The sequence below is a fragment of the Vitis riparia genome, chromosome 8, assembly GCF_004353265.1.
Source record: "Vitis riparia cultivar Riparia Gloire de Montpellier isolate 1030 chromosome 8, EGFV_Vit.rip_1.0, whole genome shotgun sequence".
In the NCBI taxonomy this organism is placed as follows: Eukaryota; Viridiplantae; Streptophyta; class Magnoliopsida; order Vitales; family Vitaceae; genus Vitis; species Vitis riparia.
The window spans coordinates 19,801,986-19,822,992 of NC_048438.1; the positions used below are offsets into that span (position 1 = coordinate 19,801,986).

Genomic DNA, 21,007 nt, shown 5'->3' on the forward strand with positions numbered 1-21,007 from the left:
TTCTGAAGTCTTTTTAGGTTTCTTACTTTCCCTTGAATCATGATACTGTGAGTTTGAAGAGAAAAAAATAAAGATAAGAGAAAATTTATAATAATACAATTAATTTATGTATTATTGCTCTCCAATGATGAGATATTGGAGGATGATTCATTATAAATTGAAGTTGTAGATAATAATGATGGATTTTTCAAAGGAAATTTAGATACTATACAGACAAAATATTCAAAGTTTAATTTTTGATCCAATCCCTAGAAGTAGTTGTGGAAGTTGATAAGAGAAATAAATAGTCTTTGACATCAAGGAGGCCAATTGATTTGAAAGTACATACAGAAGAGATGAAACAAATAATATTATGTTCACCATCACACTTTATTACAGATATGAAATGTGTATTTATACATATAAAAATCTAATATTTAAAAAAATAGAAAATAATATATAATAAAAACAAGAACAAATAATATTTTTTTTTTTAAACCAAGGGACTAACTTTCTATTTTTTTAATATTTGTATTCCTAAGACTATCTTTGATTCCATGATATTTGGTTCTCAAAAAGTTGGAAGGAAAATTTATAAGAAAGAAAATATAAAAGGAAAGAAAAATAAAAATAAAAAATCCATAAAATTTGATAAAATATTGGTCAATGATTCATTATAAATCGATAAAATTCAAAGTTAAATGTGAAATTACAGATAATAAGGATGGATTTTCCAAAGGAAATTTAGGTATTATAAAGATAAAATTTTCCAAGTCTAATTTTCAAGTCAGTCCTTGGAAGTAGTTATGGGAGTTGATAAGAGAAATAAATAGACTTTAAGAACGAGGAGGTTGATTGATTTGAAAATACATATATATATATATATATATATATATATATTCAGCTAATACTTTAAGAAGTAGTTAGAAAATGAATTTTTAAATTTATTTAAATTACTATATTTGAGAGGAAAGAAAAACACCCTAGCTAATGGGATGAATCATTAGTAACAAAGATCAATGTTGACTTTCAACCCAATCCTTACCTTCAAGGGTAGAATTTGATAGATTTGATTTGAAGTATGCTACTAATATTTTTAGACGTTTTTTATGGCGAGGATAAAACAATAATAGTTTTTGATAGATGGGATAAAACAAGAATTCATTGCCATGTATTCAATTTATATTTCTATGTATGAAAATCTAATATTCTAGAGATTTTTTTTTGGAGAATGATATATAATAAAAATCCGAATAAGGAATAATTTTTATTCAAAGGATTAACTTTCTATCTTTTCAATCTTGTATCTCTAAGGTTATGCTTGACTCTTAAAAATTTAAGGAAAAATATGAGAGAAAAAAAATAAAAAAATAAAAAGTAGAAGAAAGAATGAAAGAAAATGAAAAAGAGATTTAAATTCTATAAATTATTTTTATATATTACTTCAAATTCTAAAAATACTTGTATTTACTGAATTTTAAAGATTAAAAAATTTACTTAGTTTAACTTTTGAAATTTGTTTTTGAATAGGAAAATAGGGAATAGATGTTTGGTGATCCAAAAACAATAAAAATAAAGGTTGGTGTTTAATATAATTGTTTTTAAACATAGTTTTATGTAAAATAATAAGACCTTTAATAATGTTTTAATATAATTATTATTAAATTTATAAATTTCAATATTTAATAAATAAACATAACAATATATAAATATTCAATTTTAATATTACTAATATTAAAAGATCTTGAATAACATAAATGAAGCAATAATGAAACCACCCACCCTCATAGCAATGCGTAGTGTGACATTTGTGAGGACTACATCCACATCATTTCACATTACTCAAGATGAATTTGTTATATAAGGTTTCATACATGACCACAATGAGCTGTTCTGGTTTCAAACCAAGATGATGGGACCCACTTCTACTACAATATTTTTGTTTAGGAATGCAACACGTTTTGATTATTAAAAGAGTGGGTGGTATTTTGAAAAAATCTATGACATGATTTTTTTTTTTTTTTTTTTTTTTTAAGGTACCAAAATTATTATTTAAAAAATTTATTTAATATTAAAATTAAGTTTTATTGAGAATGATTTTAAAACTATCATATTTTTTTTTTTTTAAAATAAGTGACATTTTTATCAAAATATCAAAGTAGGCTAAGAATTCTCTTATATGAAAGATCATCAATTTCTAAAATTTTTTTTGACAATGATTTTAAAAAATACTTTTAATTCCTCCAACACTTTAAAATTTTTATCAAATTAAAAATTACTTTCAAATGTTAAAAAGAATAAAAATGTTTTTTCAAATTACTTTCATATAAATCCTAAAAATGTGTTTAATAGTGTTTTTAGGAAACATTTTTTTATCTTTTTAACATTTAAATTTTTTTATTTTTTAAGTATTAAAAAATTTAAAATATTTTCTAAAATTATTATTAGACACGATGTATAATGATTTTAAAAAATATTTATAATTTTTTATCCTTAAAATATTTTGAAGACTATAAAGTACCTTGTAAACCTACTTTCTATTAATCCCTTCAATTTTGAATCTTGGACAAGGACAATCTATTTACCCAGTAGTAGGTGACAGTTATTTAATTGACTTTAACTTTAGACAAGGACAATCTATTTACCCGTGACAGTTATTTAATTGACTTTAACTTTAGACAAGGACAATCTATTTACCCAGTAGTAGGTGACAGTTATTTAATTGACTTCAATTTAAACAAGGAGAATCTATCTACACGGTAGTAGATGACAGCTATTTTATTGACTTCAATTTTACTTTTAACTTTTGTAAACGCAGGGGAAAGGGGGGGAGGGGGTGGGGTGGAGATGGGCAATATTAAAAGCCCCTTGGCAGTCCGCAGTGCCCCAGATTCGCATTGCAAAATCCTCATTCTGCTGTGTTGACACTCCGTGCTTCCACCGATAGTTTCAGCATCTCACCCGACAGGTTCGTAGATTTCGCTCTTCTAATTGTCTTATTTACTCTCTTTTCCATGCACAAAGTTATTTTTTATTTTTAAGCTTTTTTTAGCCGGAGAGTTAAAGGCTATGCTTGGTTGCTAGAAAACATTAAGAAAAAAAAATATATTAACACAATGTTTAGTTGTTGGATAATATTAAAATATTAAATGATCACACACTACTGTATAAGTAAATTTTGAGTGCAATTGATACATATTTATGGTTTGTAAAGTGAATTTATATGTCTTAATCATGATGCATGTAGCATCAACAACTCTTGAGTGGATGGGAATAAAATTTTTAAGGTAGTATGAATAAAAGATCTTCCCATGTTACATTATTCAATTTTGGATGATGAATCAAGATTTGTTTTTATTGTCAACCGTTTTAGTTACAAGACACAAAATCCATATTTTGATTCGGGGAATAATTTATTTTTGTTGTCCTTTGGATATCTAAGTTATGGTTTATTAAAAAAAGTAAAGTGTAAATTATTTTTAAAAGCATAAATGATGTAAACACATAATTTATTAGGACTTTGTTCACACGTCTATATGCTACACTCATTGTTGTGATTTTCTAACTACCATCCATAATGAAATCTTGATCTGAAGCAAAAACTCTGACTTGTTGGAGGAAAGCTACCAGCATCAAGGCTTTTAGGGTTTTTGCATGCATTTTATCGTGGAAAGAATGTGAAAGACGTCACTAGCCTATATTGCACATGCATTAGGCTAAGGGTGTCTCACATGCATGACCTCCCTTGAAGCTTGAACAATAGTTGATTGGTAGATTATTTTCAAAGTATTGACAAGTTTGCATTTAGTTTTTGGCTAATCACAATATGTTAATTTTCTTATTTATCTCCAAATCTATTTGATTTTATTATGCTTTCTGAGACATTCAATTAAGCTTATAGGTAACCTACCATCTTCGATCTACTGATTTTATTGAGCAGAGCAGGTGGGTTAGTTTAGAAAAATAACTTACACAAATTCATTTAATATAGTTTATTTGCTAAAAATTTGGAATATGATGTGATGGGTACATATATACTTGCTTTTGTAGGATGTTTAAAATGTGATTTTATTAGTTGTGTAGGAACATGATTAAAGGGTTTGAATGCGTTGAAATTAGCATTTATGTTATAGTTTCACTTGGTAAATAACATCTTTTCATTGGGCTATATATAAGCTCATAAGTTTTTACAAGGGAATCAAAGTTTTATTCTCATCGTCGTAACATTCTTGATGAAATTCTCTTTGAAGGGAAAAAATAATGTGGGTTCATGGCTGATTCTTTTTTAAAATTTTAGGTTCATAATGGGTGAAAGTTCTCTTCCTATTGAGCAAACAATTGATATTGAAGATTTGCTTGCTAAGGTAGAAGAAAGTGCTCAATCTCAAAATGGATGGCTTACGATACCTAAGGTTCCGGTGACTTTGAGAAATATCCTGGATTTCCCTAAATGGATTGAACCAAGCGTGATTTCAATTGGTCCCTACTACCATGACCATGATAATCTCCAAGAAGGGGAAAAACTCAAGCCTCTATGGGCCAAAAGGTTCATTGATGATAGCAATCAAGGAGTTCGTTGCTTGTATCAGAAAATTGAAAGAAAGATACGGGAACTAAGGAATTGCTATGATAGCCAAGCAATATTAAAATATAATGACAAGCAACTAGCTACAATGTTCGTGCTAGATGGATGCTTTTTACTACATTTCATCCGTTCCTTCTGCAGTAATAAGGAGGGTGGGCTCAATGGTTCAAATTTTACAAATCATCATATAGCTTATATTCAACAAGATTTGTTCTTGTTGGAGAACCAACTTCCCTTTCAAGTCCTCAAATTGTTGTTCCAGGATGCACAATTTCAAGATTCCAACTCCATGGAAGAATTGATAAAAGAGTTTGTCACCTCTAAGATCATCATGAGTCGAGGAAAATTAGGAAGAAAATTGAAAGACGAGGGAAAGGAGCCCTTTCATCTCCTAGACCTTTTGCGAGGTGTCCTCTTAGGCAAATTGAAAAACATTAGCAAGCCACCAGTCGTGGTGAGTGAACTGCAACAAGTTGTGGTGAGTGAACCACAACAACAGATGCAAGAAGTTGATGAGAAAGGGAACTCTCAAGAAACAAATAAGAAACAGATTCAGTTGTCTTCTAATCGAGGAATCTTGGGCTCCACACGCACATCCAACAAAGAAGAGCATGAGAGATGCCTCTGGCACTCATATAGAAATGTCCAGGAGCTTATGGCAGTGGGCATCCATTTTAAGCCGAGTGAGACAAGTTTCTTGACAGACATTTCTTTCACTTCTTACTTTGGCATCACTGGATGTCTCAAGCTTCCTCCCGTGACTATTGACAGGTCAACTATGATAATTTTCTTGAACTTGATAGCTCAAGAATCCTCAAGTAACCTCAATGACTTTGGTGTGATCTCTTACCTATGCTTCCTCGATTCACTCATGGATCATTGGGATGATGTTCAGGAGCTTCAAGCAGCTAGAGTACTTCATAATTTTGTTGGTGACCAGAAAGAAGTGGCCCAATTTTTCAACCATGTATGTGGCAAATTATTACCGGATGTTAATTCTTATAAAGATGTCACACTACAAATTGAAAAGCATGTTGAGAGGCACTATAATAGCAAGTTGCGGATGTTGTTGATTCAATGCAAGCATACCTATTTTAGTAGCCCTTGGAGCGTCATTGCTTTGGTTGGTGCGCTTCTAGGACTATTCCTTACTGCTGTTGAGGCTTACACTTCAGTCTTCCTTCAATCCAACTACTAATGCGCCATTTCCAAGTATATCCTAAAACTCCTACCTATAGCAAGTAAGATACTTGCACTCAAAATTTGTATGGCTTCCTTTCATTTTCTGTCTAGCTCAAATTAATTTGTGTAATTTTTTTTTTCACTTTCTGCTTAGCCCACATATCTGGTTTTGATGCTTTATTGCAAAATTGCTTTTGGTGTAAAGGGTTTGTTATGATAACATGAGCTCTAACACCACTTGTTATACATATGGAAACTTTAACACCATGAGTTAGTGCAAAAAACGTAGATAAAGCAAAATAACATAAAAGGGTATATAAAATTTTAACATGATTTGACCAATTATGTCTTATCTACAATAAAAAAATCATTCTTTTATATCACAGAAAATAATATAAATTATAAAAGATATAATGTTGAGCCTTGAAATATTAATATTTCTTTACCCACTTTTTCTCACGTTCATGGCTACTTACTTTTTACATTTCATCACTTTTTCTCATAATGATTTAGAATATTTGTGAAGATTTTAAAATTTGTTGTTTTTAGGCCACCATTTTCCTTTTGCTGAATGGCCTCACATTCGCGGCGGCTCAAAATGCTTCAAATCAGGACCTATTAAAATGAGAAAATAAATAAGTTATAAAATAATTATATAATCATGGAGAATAATTAAAAATAAAACTCAACATCTAAAAATTATTTTTAAAAATATTAAAAATATTTTAGATTTTAAAATAAACTTTTATTCTATAAATAAAAATTGTTCTTACTTTTACCAACACAATCCAAAGAAAAACTAAACTAGTTTTTTGAGATAGCAATTCAACTTTTTTGCATTATTAACACTAAATTGGGTTTTTAAAGCACCACAGGTTGTGTCTCAATGGCAAGTTCTAACATCAAACAAAAATCTCAGGTAAGATTTTTTATACATTCAAACTATTGGAATATTATATTCTTGAGCTATATTTAATTATTTAGAAATATTAAAAAAAATATTAAAAATGATTTTATCATATTGGACTATATTATAGAAAATAAAAAAAATAATATAACTTAAATTAGTTAAAAATTTATATATTTTTAAATTATTTAATCTTTATATATAAAAATCTAAATAAATAAATTAAATTTAAAATAACATGTAAAAACAATTTATAAACTTTAAATCTTTTTTTTTTTTTTTCACATTCACTTTTCTTCTACTTTTTCTTTTTATTTTCTTTCCCTAATCTTTTTTCTTTTAAATTTTTTAGGAGTTGAACAAAATGTAAGAGATGCAAAGTTACAAAAGATATATAGAAAGTTAGTCACTTAACTTAAATTAATAATAATAATAATAACTGTTAATTGTTTGAGTTTTTATTATATGTTATTTCTAAAAATTCGAGAATACTAGATTTTCATATAAATATATATATATATATAACTCACCTTCCTTAAAATAAGAGTTTACATATTATAGTTTTTGTTATAGAATTCTTAATATTGTAAAAATTACTTTATTTTAATAGTATTTTTTAATAATAATATTTAGAAAAAAAAATATATAAGAAAATTTACACAATAATTGAAACTCACCATAAATACAATTTTGTTAAAGATGTTTTGAGACAACAATTGGTGCATTAGTTACATGGGCTACGGAAATTTCAAAGTGGGCACAGGTCCAATTTTATATATCCCGTTTTCACTATCTAATGAAGTATCACCACACTTAAAGATATTATTTGTAGAAAAAAATTTGGATGCAACCGGATGCAAAACTTGTCGCCGAGGAAGAAAAGCCCTCTCATCTCCTTGACCTCCTGCGTAGAAAACTCCTAGGCAAACAAAGAACTGCCCAAACTGGAAATGATGGTTCGTTCTTATATGGAAATGTCAAAGCGCTTATGGCAACAGGGATCCGATTTAGGCGTAGCAGGACAGGTGAATTGAGAGATGTTTCTTTCACCTCTCACGGTATGATTGGCTATTTGAACCTCCCTCTATTAGCCATTGACCGCTCTAGTGTCCCACGGCTGTGGAATTTGATGGCCTATGAAATGTGTCCGAATATGACCACTGATTCTGGCGTCACTTCTAACGTATCCTTCCTTGATTCACTCCTTGATAATTCTGAGGACGTCAAGGAGCTGGAGTCCACCCGAGTGCTCCAAAACTTTTTCGGCGGCAATGAAGAAGTGGCTCAATTCTTCAACTCCATATCTGTCAACTTGGCGGTACGAGACTTCAGTGCTTACTATTATGCTACGGCAGACATTAGAGCGCATGTTCGAAGACACAACAGCAACAGAACGTACATTTGGATGATTCAACTCCTGGACACCTATTTCACTAGCCCCTGGACTATCATAGCTCTGGTTGCTGCAAGTACTATTCCTTACTGATGTTCAGACTTACTTCACAGTCTTCCCTCGTTCCACCTACTAATAGTGGTGTCTCCAAATCAACTGAAACCTAGTTTTTTTGTCGAAATTAACTGTCATGAGGTTGACAGGGCCCTGTAAACTTGATCTTCTTGTCGCAGCCCAACCCTAGTAACACACTTCTTCTCAATTATTGAAACCTAACTACCATGTTTGGAATGAGAATCCAGGTCCACGGTGGAAAGAGGGTCTGGTCTTGTGCATTCAAATTGCTTGCCTGAAGTCAAAAGTCGCATTTGAATGTGTACTTGTTACAATCTGAAAAACGTAATTCCATTTCCCTGCCTCTGTGTTTCAAAAACATACAAAAGTACTATTGTAACAAACTATACCGTCCTTTTATAAGCACCCAAGAGTTAGGGATTAATCGGATCCTAAACCAATCTAATAACCACTTGAGAGCCAGAGACTAGGCAGGAACCCAATTGCAAATATATATTTTCTTCTATAAGATTCCATAAACCCCGTTGTAATGCATCAAGTAAATTTGATTCCATGGAAATTTGGAGCTAGCCCACATCTAGTAGCTTCATGAACACAAAACATTAGACACAACACTTTGCTGCACTTTCTACCTTGGAGCTGTTTGAGAGAACAAAGCTAGTCTTTGCTTTATCCCTTGCGTGCAGTTCATCATTTTTGCTGTCGAAGACGAAATTAGGTTCCTTTTCTGTGGTTCTTTTCACGTGTAGGTACTGTTGGAATAGACAAACTTGTAAATATTTTTTCAGACATAATAAGAAACCATGATACGTGCATATATTAAATATCAGCATTGGTCCTCTATAAAGTTTTTCATTTTAGTAACAGTTTAATACCATTCTTGGTCCCTGGATAAAATTGTTACAAAAGCACTAATATTCAATACCAAACTTGGCACCTGGATAAATCAAGATTCTTGAACTTGATAGCGTATGAAATGTGTCCAGAGGTCCCCAATGACTCGGTGGTCACCTCTTACATATGCTTCCTTGATTCACTCATACGTGACCGGAGGATGTGAAAGAACTGAGGCAGCAGCTCGTACTCCGCAACTTATTGGGCAGTGATGAAGAGGTGGCCACCCTCTTCAACAAAATAACTATTGACTTGGTACCAGATTCTGATGCTTAGAAGTTATAAAGGTGTAAAAGAGGAAATTCAAAAGCACTATAAGAACCATTTCACTGGCCCCTGGACCGTCCTGGCATTCCTGGGTGCAGTCTTAGCCCTCTTCTTTAGCGGCCTTCAGACTTACTTCACCGTCTTCCCTCGTCGCAACTGATCACCATCATTTGTTAAAATTGCAGAAACGGTACGTGAATTATAGACCTTTGTGTATTGAGTTGGTGAATTTCTGTGTGGTCTTCTTTTACTTTTGGCGCGTTTGTGTTTGAGATATACCTACCTGTGTGTGTGTAAGATTCTATGTCCATGATTGCTAAAATTCTACCCAAGTAAATAAAGATGGATTGATGCACTACTTAACCGCCTATATTCCCCTGTTTTTAAATTTTAATCTTTCTTGTCGGATTTAAGCCACCGTCTTCCTTTTTCTGAATAGCCTGAGACCCGGCTTTAAGCTCGAAAATGCTTGAAATCAGGACTAACTATTAATAAATGAGAAAATAGATGTTATCAATTTCCATCTCTAAAAACTAAGGCTACCATACAGTACTGAGCAACCAACTCTTGCACATGAAGCTCAAAAGCAAAGAGGGGGTCTGATTTGAAGGGGCTTTCCGCCTCAACTGCCCATTTTTATTTTTGATTGCTATAATCTTTTTATTTTAGATTAAAAACCCTTAAGTTTTTTAATCCTTCAAAGCTGATAGGGCCATGTATGTAATGTGCATTCTTTTATGAGTATTTTATTCAGTTTTTTTTTTTTTTTTAATAGTATGAGAAATTAACAATTTGGAAGAATAAAAATTTCTTCCTTATATGTGAGTGAATTATATTATATATACATATTTGAATTCTTAAATAGAATTTTATTATTAGAAATAATTAAAAACTGCTTACACGTAAGTATTATAACCAAATCCTCTTAAAATTAGAACATTAGAAAAAAAAATTATTAACTCCATTAATTAGGTCATAAAGATACTAAGACTTTTGGAATAATGTCTCAACAATGAGAAATTGGACACTACAATAACTTTTTTATTGCTAGTCTTCTAACAGGATTCTAATGAAATGCTAATATGTATTAAATATTATAAGCTCCATTTATCAGACCATGAAGGTACTAAGGTAAGTGAAATAATGTGTTATTAATGAAATAAGGTACATGTGTAATGCAGATGATATTAAATAGAAAAATAAGCTCCAGTGTAAAGTATTTCCAAATGATCTTAAACTATTATCTTTTCCATTTATTAAAACTTAACACCCTAAAATGGACAAAAAAATAAAAATAAAAATCAAACCGATAAAACTCACTCAAAAACATAGTATTAAAGAAAAGCAATTCTTTGAAGGGCATATTTAATACATGAAAATGAAGAGTAGGAATGAATATCCTTTTTTTTTCTCCTTTAATCCCATATTTGGATAACTTAAATGATGATGAAAATGGAATTAAAAGTGATTATGATGGAAATAAAATTTCAGTTATAAGTAGAATATCAATTCATCCCAATTATGAGATATTTTGATTCCTGTGTGTAAGTTATTTTTAAAAATATTTTTTTTAAATTATAAAATTAAAGATTTTTTTAAATTAGTTTTTTTTTTTTAAGAATGGTTTTTTATTTTGATTTTATAAAAAAACATAAATTGTAAATTCAATTTATATAATATAAACTATTATTCAGGTGTTATGAAAAAAAATAATTTTTTAATTAAAAATAAATAGCTTTTGACAAAATATGAGTGTTAATAATGGAGTTTTGCATTCAAATTTCTTACCTGAAGTCGCATTTGAATGTTACTTTTTACGATTCCATTTTCCTGCCTCCGTATTTCAAAAACTTATAAAAGTATTATGGTAACAAACTATAACGTCTTTATTTAATAAACAGTAAACACCCAAGAGTTAAACAGGAACCCAATTGCAAATATATATTTCCTTCTATAAGATTCCATAAACCCCGCTGTAAACCAGCAAGTAAATTTGGAGCTAGCCCATATCTAGTAGCTTGATGAACACAAAATATATAAAAAAAATCTGGGAAGATGGCAGACACAACTCTTTGCTGCGCTTTCTTCCTCGGAAAGATTTGAGAGAACAAAGCTTAGTCTTTGCTTTATCCCTTGCGTGCAGTTCATCATTCTTGCTATTGAAGACAGAATTAGGTTCCTTTTCTCTAGTTAGATCTTTTCACATGTAGGTACTGTTGGAATAGACGAACTTGTGTATATTTTGTCAGACATAATGAGAATCCATGATATGTGCATATATTAATTATCAACATTGGTCCTCTATGAAGTTTTTCATTTTAGTACTATAGTTAATACCATTCTTGGTCCCTGGATAAAGTAGTTACAAAGTACTAATATTCAATACCAAAGTCGGTACCTAGATAAAGTTCAAAAGACATCATCAAATCTCTCTGGCTTCATCCCGATTTAAGATAGTTTCTATGCACCGTTCTCATCAAACTGGCTTTGAACAGTATGCCTGGGAGTCGGGAGGACTTTCCCACGGAGGAGGTGCATGCATCAATGAAGATCGTAAGAAATGAAACCGGTCAGGCAAGAGAGGGCAGTGATCACCAATCTGCCATTGCCAGCAAGCAGCATGGAAAAACGAGAATTGATATTGTAGTAGAAGATAACGCTAGCAGCAGCAGGGAGAAGAGGTTTAAATCTGTAATGGGTGGCCCAGAAGACAGCAAAAGGAGTCAATTATCTGAGACTAAATGGCCACGGATACCCAAGGTTCCACATATGCTGCGACGTACCAAGGATTTCAAGATACTGTTCGAACCCAGAGTGGTTTCAGTGGGTCCTTACCACCATCACAAGCACGATCTCAGAGCAGCAGAAATGCTGAAGCGCATAATGGCCAAACGGTTCATCCTAGAGAATCGCCAGGCAATTGAAGTTTTGTACAACAAGATTGTAAGCGAAATCTCAGAATTGAGAAATTGCTACAATAAGAATGCGACAAAAAAATATAATGATGAAGACCTGGCCTGGATGATGCTGGTGGATGGGTGTTCCTTGCTACATTACATTCGCTGCTACACAGAGGGTAAGTTGAAGGACTTGCCTATTAAGTATCACAATGCAGCCTTTGCGCAACAGGACTTGTTCTTGCTGGAGAATCAACTTCCGTTTCGGGTTCTGGAGTTGTTGCTGGAACCAGGATTCGAAGATGGGATGCAAATGATTGAAAAGTTCATCGGATCGGCTGCTGAAACTGACCCACCGGCTGTAAAATCTGACAATGAAGAAAAGCCCGCTCATCTCCTCGACCTCCTGAGAAGAAGACTCCTAGGCAATCAAAGAGCTAGAGAAACAGAGGCTGGCAATGGTACAGGTTGGAACTCATTTCGGAATGTGAATGAGCTGAAAGCAGCTGGGATCCGCTTTAAGCCTGCCAAGTCGGGTTCCTTGAGAGACATTTCCTTCAAGTCCTACATCCTCTTAGGATTTCTGAAACTTCCTCAAATCACCATTGACGACTCGACTAAATCAAGATTCTTGAACTTGATAGCTTATGAAATGTGTCCAGAGGTCCCCAATGAGCCGGTGGTCACCTCTTACATATGCTTCCTTGATTCACTCATAGATGACCCGGAGGACGTGAAAGAGCTGAGGCGGCAGCACGTACTTCGCAACTTTCTGGGCAGTGATAAAGAGGTGGCCAGACTTTTCAATGAAATAGCTACTGACTTGGTACCAGATTCTGATGCTTATAAAGATGTAAAAGGGAAAATTCAGAAGCACTACGAGATAAAAGCGAGCACTTGGATTGCTGAAGTGCTTCACAGCCATTTCAGTAGCCCCTGGACTGTCCTGGCATTCCTGGGCGCGGTCGTAGCCCTCTTCTTTGGCGGCCTTCAGACTTACTACACCGTCTTCCCTCGTCACAACTGATCACCATCATGTGATAAAGTTGCAGAAGAAGGTGCGTGAATTAGAGACCTTCGTGTGATATTAGTGTGTGGTTTTTTTTTTTTTTTTGACGTTTGGTGCGTTTGTGTTTGAGATATACCTACCTCTACCTGTGTGTGTAAGATTTTGTGTCCATGATTGCTAAATTTGTTTGTCAAGTAAATAAAGATGGATTGATGCAATACTTAACCGCCTTTATAGTTTATTCCCCTGTTCTTATAATTTAATCCTTCTTGTCGGTTTTAAGTTTTAAGCCACCGTTTTCCTTATGCTGAATGGACTGAGATCCGGGGCCTATTTGTGCATGGCTTTAAGATCGAAATTGCTTGAAATCAGAACTCATTAATAAATGTTATCAATTTCCATCTCTGAAAAACTAAAGCTACCATGCGATATTATGCTCCCAACTCTTGCACATGAAGTTCCAAAACAAAGAGGGGGTCTGATAATGGTATTAGATTTGAAGGGGCTCAGAGCAAGTTGGACCAAATTCTGGGGCTTTCCGCCTCAATTGCCCGTTTTAATTGTTGAAGGCTGATAGACCATGTGATTTGCCTTCTTTTACGAGTACTTTTGAATACTGAAATTCAAAATACACTAGTCAACCACATGAATCTAGCAATAGAAGGCTTCTTATATAGCCAAGCCACTTGCAGCCATCATGGTTAAGGGGGCTGGATGTATCAACCACTTTTCTTAGATAGTCAAAGGTTGTCACTCAAATTATACATCCAATGTCTTATTTCAGAGGTTACACATATTTTTTAATGACGCCTTTTTAACCTTTCCCTTTGAGGAAGAAAAGGAAAACAAAAACATGTTTAGTAACCATTATTGAAAATAATTTTTTATATATTTTAGAAAAAAAAAAATCAAGTTTTTAAATCCAAAAAACATAGGTTCAGTTTGGAAAATGCTTTCAAAAACATTTTTAATAAACAGTTTTTGAAAACAATTGTATGATATTTGTATGATCAGCAAACTGCCATAGTCAGCAAGCAAGCAGTGAGAAGATGAGATTTGAGATTATAGTAAAAGATAACGCCAGCAGCAGCATGGAGGAGAGGTTTAAATCTGTAATGGGTCCAGAAGACAGAAAAACGAGTCAATTAGGTGAGACTAAATGGCCAATGATACCCAAGGTTCCACAGTTGCTACGAGGTACGAAGGATTTCACGAAACAGTTTGAACCCAGAGTGGGTTCAGTGGGTCCTTATCACCATCACAAACCCGAGCTCAAACCAGCAGAAATGATGAAGTGCCAAATGACCAAATGGTTTATCCTAGACAGTGGCCAGTGCATTGAAGTTTTGTACAACAAAATTGTAAGCGAAATCTCAGAACTGAGGAATTGCCATACAATAAGAATGCGATTAAATATATATATATATAAGGAAGAGCTGGCCTGGATCATACTAGTGGATGGGTGTTCCTTGCTACATTTCATTCACTGCTACACCACAGATGGTTAGTGGAAGGACTAGAATTTTGAGTATCAAAATGCAGACTTTTTACAACAGGACTTGTTCTTGCTGGAGAATTAACTTCCCTTCCGGGTTCTGGATTTGTTGCTGGAATCAAGATTCAAAGAGGATTAAAGGATGCAAAAGATTGAAAGGTTCATGTGTTTGACAATTAATGGGTGGGAGGCAGAGCCATCAGAAGTAACATATGGCCCCAAGGAAGAAAAGGGCCCTCATCTCCTCGACCTCCTGAGAAGAAGACTCCAAGGCATTGCTAGAGTTCCCAAAAGAGTAGCCCGTAAAGGCTGGAACTCATATCGAAATGTGAATGAGCTGAAAGCAGCTGGGATCAGCATTAAGCCTAACAAGTCGGGTTCCTTGAGAGACATTTCCCTCAAATCCTACCGCTTCTATGGAGTCCTGAAACTTCCTCAAATCACCATTGACGACTCAACTACATCAAGGTTCTTGAACTTGATCGCATATGAAATGTGTTCAGAGGTCCCCTCGGAGGTCCCCTCTTACATATGCTTCCTCCATTTACTCGTAGATGACCTGGGGGACGTGAAAGAGCTGAGGCAGCAGGGCGTACTCCGCAACTTCCTGGGCAGTGATGAAGAAGTAGCTACACAATTCAATGAGATTACTGCCGACTTGGTACGTACCAAATTCTGATGCTTATAACGATGTAAAAGAGGGTATATAGCGATCACTTTGATGAGTCGATGGCCTATCGTAGCATTCCTGGGTGCAGTCTTAGCCCTCTTCTTTTGCGGCCTTCAGACTTACTTCACCGTCTTCCCTCGTCGCAACTGATCACCATCCTGTGCTAAAATTGCAGAAACCGTACGTGATTTTGTACGGTTTGCTGTCACCATGGTGTTTGTTGTCAATATCAAATACCAAGTGTCCCTTTGTTTCCTTTAATTTTGGAGTCAAATTTCCCTTTCTGAATTTGATTAATTTTGAAATTTTACAAGGTTGTCAAGTACTATCTTTCCCTTATTTTCTCAATTCCCTCACATTCCCTTCTTTACATCAACTCCTAAGCAAAACCCTCTTTCTTTGTCCATTAAGAGATAATCCCATTTTTATTTCCTAGAACCCACCAAACCCTCCCACACCTTTTATCAGCTCCCTCACTTATCCATTCTCAAAAACATAATTTATTTTCTCCTTTTTTTTCAGAATTAATTCCTGAATTATCTCAGCCCTTCTAACTCACAATCCCTCACCAAAATTTCTTAGTTGTGATGGCCAAATATTTCACGTTTTATTTTCTGCTTTTCCAATTAAAGCTGCTAACTCCCCTTCATGGGCATGCTCACTAGTCACTAGTCAGCGCTTGGCAAGTTCTGGCGCCCAACAAAACTCATGTAATATTTTTTATATTTTCAAACTACTGGAATATCTACCAAAATTAATATCGTATTCTTGGGCTATTTTTTAATTGTACAAAAATATGGGAAAAAAAGTATTAAAAATGAGTTTCTCATATACTATAGAAAATAAATAAAAAAATTCATATAATTAAAAACTTATGTATTTTAAAATCATTTAATATAATCAAAATAAGTTAAATGAATTTAAAGTATCATACAAAAACAATTTATAAACTTTAAATCTTTTTTTTTTTTTCCTTTGCTTTCTTCTTTCTTCTATTTTTTTTATTTTCTTTTTTCTTCTATTTTTTTTCTTTTTATTTTCAGTCCATAGTTTTTTTTTTCTAGAGTCAAACAAAACCTAAGGATGCAGGTCAAAAAGATAGAAAATTAGTGTCTTAACTTCAAAATAAAAAATAAAAAAATTATTACTTGTTCAAGTTTTTATCATATATATATATTGGAAATCAATACCAATCTTGGTTACTAGCTATTAATCTCATTAACCACCAATCTTGGCTTTCTTTTTTCTTCACAAATATGATAATTTAAATAAGTCATTTTTGTAAAAGCATTTTTAAAACTACCATAATTTATATCAAGTGAAATCTATACGGAACTTGTCATCTAAAAATTAGTATATCAATATACAACTTGTGTGAAAGATGAGTTCTATATAAAATAAATAAATGTATATTTTATATTATCTTCTAAAAAATGAACCTTATTATCCATAATAAATTTTTTTTTTTGAAAAGATAAGTTATTTGTTAAAAAATATCACAATATCAAACTAGTATTTTAAAAAAATTAGTTCAATATAAAAAGTAATTTAATTTTTTTTATATGAAACTCTTCTTTTAAATTTAAAAACAAGTTTCATGTGGTAATCCTAACCGGGAAGAGAAAAAAACCCAATTTCCAAAAATTCAAGATTCATTCGGGTTTGCAAGGTATTTTAAGGGAATTATGAGGAGTTTAAGGCTTAAATAGTGCTTTCGAAGAAGAAAAGAATAATGAAAATAGATTATCTCCCAAAATATTTATCAATCTAGCCTTTGTCATCACATGCTCATTCACGGGACATTTTTTTTATGTGTAAAAAACCATAATTACCAATTGTTGTTTTAAAATAAAATAATAATAATAATAAAATTGAATTTGATATTATACGTAGACACTACTTTGACAATTATTTTTAACACAAGTTTAGATTGAGAATTGTTAAAAAATAAAAAAATAAAAATAAAAAAAATAAAAAAAAAACGGGTTATTCTGACCGGAAACTCAAATATGGGTGTGTTGATTGCATGGGCGAAGTAGATTCCATAATATGACAAATTGAATTCTATGAATTTTGTTTCCCTACTTCAATTTTGACCAGGAGTATTTTTTTCCTCCATTTTTCTTATTATTATTATTATCATCAATAACCTATCAATCATAATAATATTAATACTCATCAATATAAATAACATAATAATCAATCATAAATTATTTTTTATAATTAAAAAAATAAATTTATTATAAATATTTCATAAAAAAAATATTACAACATTTTTTTTAATTGTTTAACTTTAGAATATAACTATTAAGTAATTATTATAATAAAAAGTTATTTTTATAATTATTAAAAAACGAAATAAAGGCATGTTGTATTGTATTGTATTTTTAATATACTTATATTATAAGTTCAATATATAATTATATATAAGTGTTGTAATTACAATTCATTGTCTTTTTCTTTTCTAATTATTATTATTATTATTATTACTATCATATCATCAATAACCTATCAAATAAGAATAATATTAATAATAATACATATAAATAATATAATAATTAATTATTATTTTAAAAATATTATCAATAACTTATCCAAAATAATAATATATAATATATAATATAATAATTTTAGAAATTATTGTTTCATTCCAATAATTTCAAATATAAAATTATTATATTATTTATTATATAGATCTCATAAATTTTGGAATGTTTGATTTTGTAATATAACTACTAAGAATATATTACAATAAAAATATTTGTTTTCATACTTTTATTGAATACATTTCATAAATTCATTACTAGTTCTACAAATATAATTATTAAAAATTATTATAATTAAAAATTATTTTTATAACTATTAAAAAACTATATTAAGGCATGTCGTAATATATCATATTTCTACTATATTTATGTTATAAGTTCAATATATATATATATATATATATATATATATATATATATATATATATATATATATATATATATATATATATATATATATATTGTACCTACATTTTGTAACAAATTAAGGCATGTTGTAATGTCTTGTACTTTTAGTGTATTTATATGTAAATTCAATACATAAATGTTAATGAGGTGTTAATAATAATAATAATAATAATAATTTAATTAAAGTTAATGTAGCATATAAAGCATAAAAAGCAAAAAAGAAAAAAGAAGAATTTTTTAATAAAGTTTAAAAGTCTTGAGAATTAAAAAATAGAAATTGTCTTTTAGGGTTTCTTTATAATAGTAATAATAAAAATATAATAGTGTTATTTTAATATAATATTAAAAATATGAGTAATAAGTTGATTAATAATCATAGAAATAATAAATAATGTTAATAATAATAATATTAATAATAATGTGAATAATTTAAAAATACTAATATCATAAATAATAATATTAAGAGTAATATTACTAAAAAATCAATTTTCCTTTATATTAACCTTATATTTTGAAATGATAAGTTTATTAAGTTTTATGGCAAGAGTGAACCAATTTCTTAAAAGATGTGTTTTAAGTAAATTTTATATATAAAACTCATCTTTCTTAAAATAAGATTTTTCATATTATAGTTTTTGTTGTAGAATTCTTAATATTGTAAAAATCACTATACTTTAATAATATTTAGAGAAAAAAAAATCCCTCTTGGAAAAACAATATATAAAAAAGCTCAATTTACACAATAATTGAAATTCACTATTCATACAGTTTTGTGAAGATATTTTGAGACAATAATTAATGCATTAATTACATTGCCTAAGGAAATTTCAAAGTGGGCACAGGTCCAATTCTATATATCCCGTGTCTCTATCTAAATTGAAATGAAGTATCATCACACTTAAAAGATATTATTTGTGGAAAAAAAATTTGGAAAATAAATAATTTGATGATAGATGATGATGATGATTAATGATTTATCTGATGAATTTTGAATTTTGGGACTTTTGCACAATAATTAAAAAAATAAAAATAAATAAATAAAAACCAATCTCCTAAAAATATGTCTAAAACTATTTTTTCATGGTTAAGTATGATAGTTAACCACATGAACCACGCAACATATAAGACTTGTTGTAGCTAAGCGATTACCACCATGTAGTTGATTGCACAAAACTTTGTAGCCATGGTGGTTAAGGGCATTATTTCATTCATTTGACTTTTAAGATGATTAATTCACCCATAGATAGTGGCTTATATCTTAGCTAGGATCAAAGATACAAACAACTTATTCAACGCATTTCCTTAAATGATTAAATGTTGTCACTAAAGTTATTCATCCCTTTGCATGAAACTTGGCATCAATTGCACTTTACTTGGTTATTGATAATTAATCTATGAATGTTTAAATTTATTTACTAAATACCAAATTTATAGTTAATTTCTTTTGAATATAATTTTAAAAATTGATTTAATATTAGTAATATTAAAATTGAATATTTACATATTGTTATGGATGCTTGTCTTTTATTTATTAAATATTGAAATTTATAAATTTAATAAGATTTATATTAAAACATTATTAAAGGTCTTATTATTTTACATAAAGCAATGTTTAAAAACAATTATATTAAACACATATCTTTATTTTTATTGTTTTTGGATGACCAAACATCTTTTCACTATTTTTCTATTCAAAAACAATTTTCAAAAATTATACTAAGCATATTTTTTAATATTTAAAATTCAATAAATACAACTCTATTTTCTTGAATTTGAAGTAGTACACAAAAGAATTTAAATTTTTTATTATCTTTTTTCTTTTATTTTTTTATTATTTTTTCTCTTTTATTTTTCCTTAAATTTTTCAGGATTCGAGCATAACCTTAGAGATACAAGGTTGAAAAGATAGAAAGTTAGTCCCTCAAAAAAAAAAAGTTATTACTTGTTTAGACTTTTATTATATATCATTCTACAAAAAAATCTCAATAATGTTAGATTTTCATATTGGACGTATAAATATAAATATGATAATGTATGGAGTGATACAATGGATTCTTGTTTTATCCCATCAATCAAAAACTTTTCTTGTTTCATCCCATCTATCAAAAACTTCTTAAAATATTAGTAGCATACTTCAATTCAAATCAAATCTATCACATTCTACCCTCGTAGGTAAGGGTTTGGTTGGAAGTCAACATCAATCTTGGTTACTAGTGATTCCTCCCATTAGCTAGGGTTTTTTCTCTTTCCTCTCAAATATAATAATTTAAATAAATTTAAAAATTCATTTTATAAAAGTATTTTTAAAAATACCATAATCTATATTTAATGAAATCTATATGAAACTTGTCTTCAGACAAATAGTACGTTAACGTAGTACTTGTGTAAAAGATGAGTTGTATATAAAATAAATAGATTTATATATTGCATTAAACTTAGTCTTTTAAAAAAAATAACTTTATTATTTACAACAAATTTGTATTTTGAAAAGATAAGTTCTTTGTTAATAAATAAATAAATAACTCAAATATTAAATTTGTCTTTTTTAAAAAAAAAATAGTGCAATATAAAAATTAAATTAAATTTTTTATATGAAACTCTTCTTTTAAAAAAAAGACAAGTTTCTTGTGAAAAATTTTGTTATTTTCACAAGAACTTGAAAAAGATATAGTGAGGACTTGTCTGAAATGTAGTGATTCC

At 30.3% G+C, this 21,007-nt stretch overlaps 3 protein-coding genes across 3 annotated transcripts; all 3 read left to right on the forward strand.

The window, feature by feature from the left end:
• Positions 1-2,848: 2,848 nt before the first annotated feature.
• LOC117920079 (UPF0481 protein At3g47200-like) lies at positions 2,849-5,966 on the forward strand. The gene is made up of 2 exons (XM_034837430.1): positions 2,849-2,947; positions 4,277-5,966. The coding sequence occupies exon 2, from the start codon at positions 4,284-4,286 to the stop codon at positions 5,760-5,762; it is 1,479 nt and encodes a 492-aa protein (XP_034693321.1). The 5' UTR covers positions 2,849-2,947; positions 4,277-4,283; the 3' UTR covers positions 5,763-5,966.
• A 1,531-nt stretch (positions 5,967-7,497) lies between these two features.
• On the forward strand, positions 7,498-8,139 carry LOC117920683 (UPF0481 protein At3g47200-like). The gene has a single exon (XM_034838277.1). It carries the CDS (start codon positions 7,498-7,500, stop codon positions 8,137-8,139), a length of 642 nt encoding a protein of 213 aa, XP_034694168.1.
• Positions 8,140-9,159: 1,020 nt separating this feature from the next.
• On the forward strand, positions 9,160-13,429 carry LOC117919991 (UPF0481 protein At3g47200-like). The gene is made up of 2 exons (XM_034837325.1): positions 9,160-9,472; positions 11,778-13,429. The coding sequence occupies exon 2, from the start codon at positions 11,779-11,781 to the stop codon at positions 13,204-13,206; it is 1,428 nt and encodes a 475-aa protein (XP_034693216.1). The 5' UTR covers positions 9,160-9,472; position 11,778; the 3' UTR covers positions 13,207-13,429.
• The last annotated feature ends 7,578 nt before the right edge of the window (positions 13,430-21,007 follow it).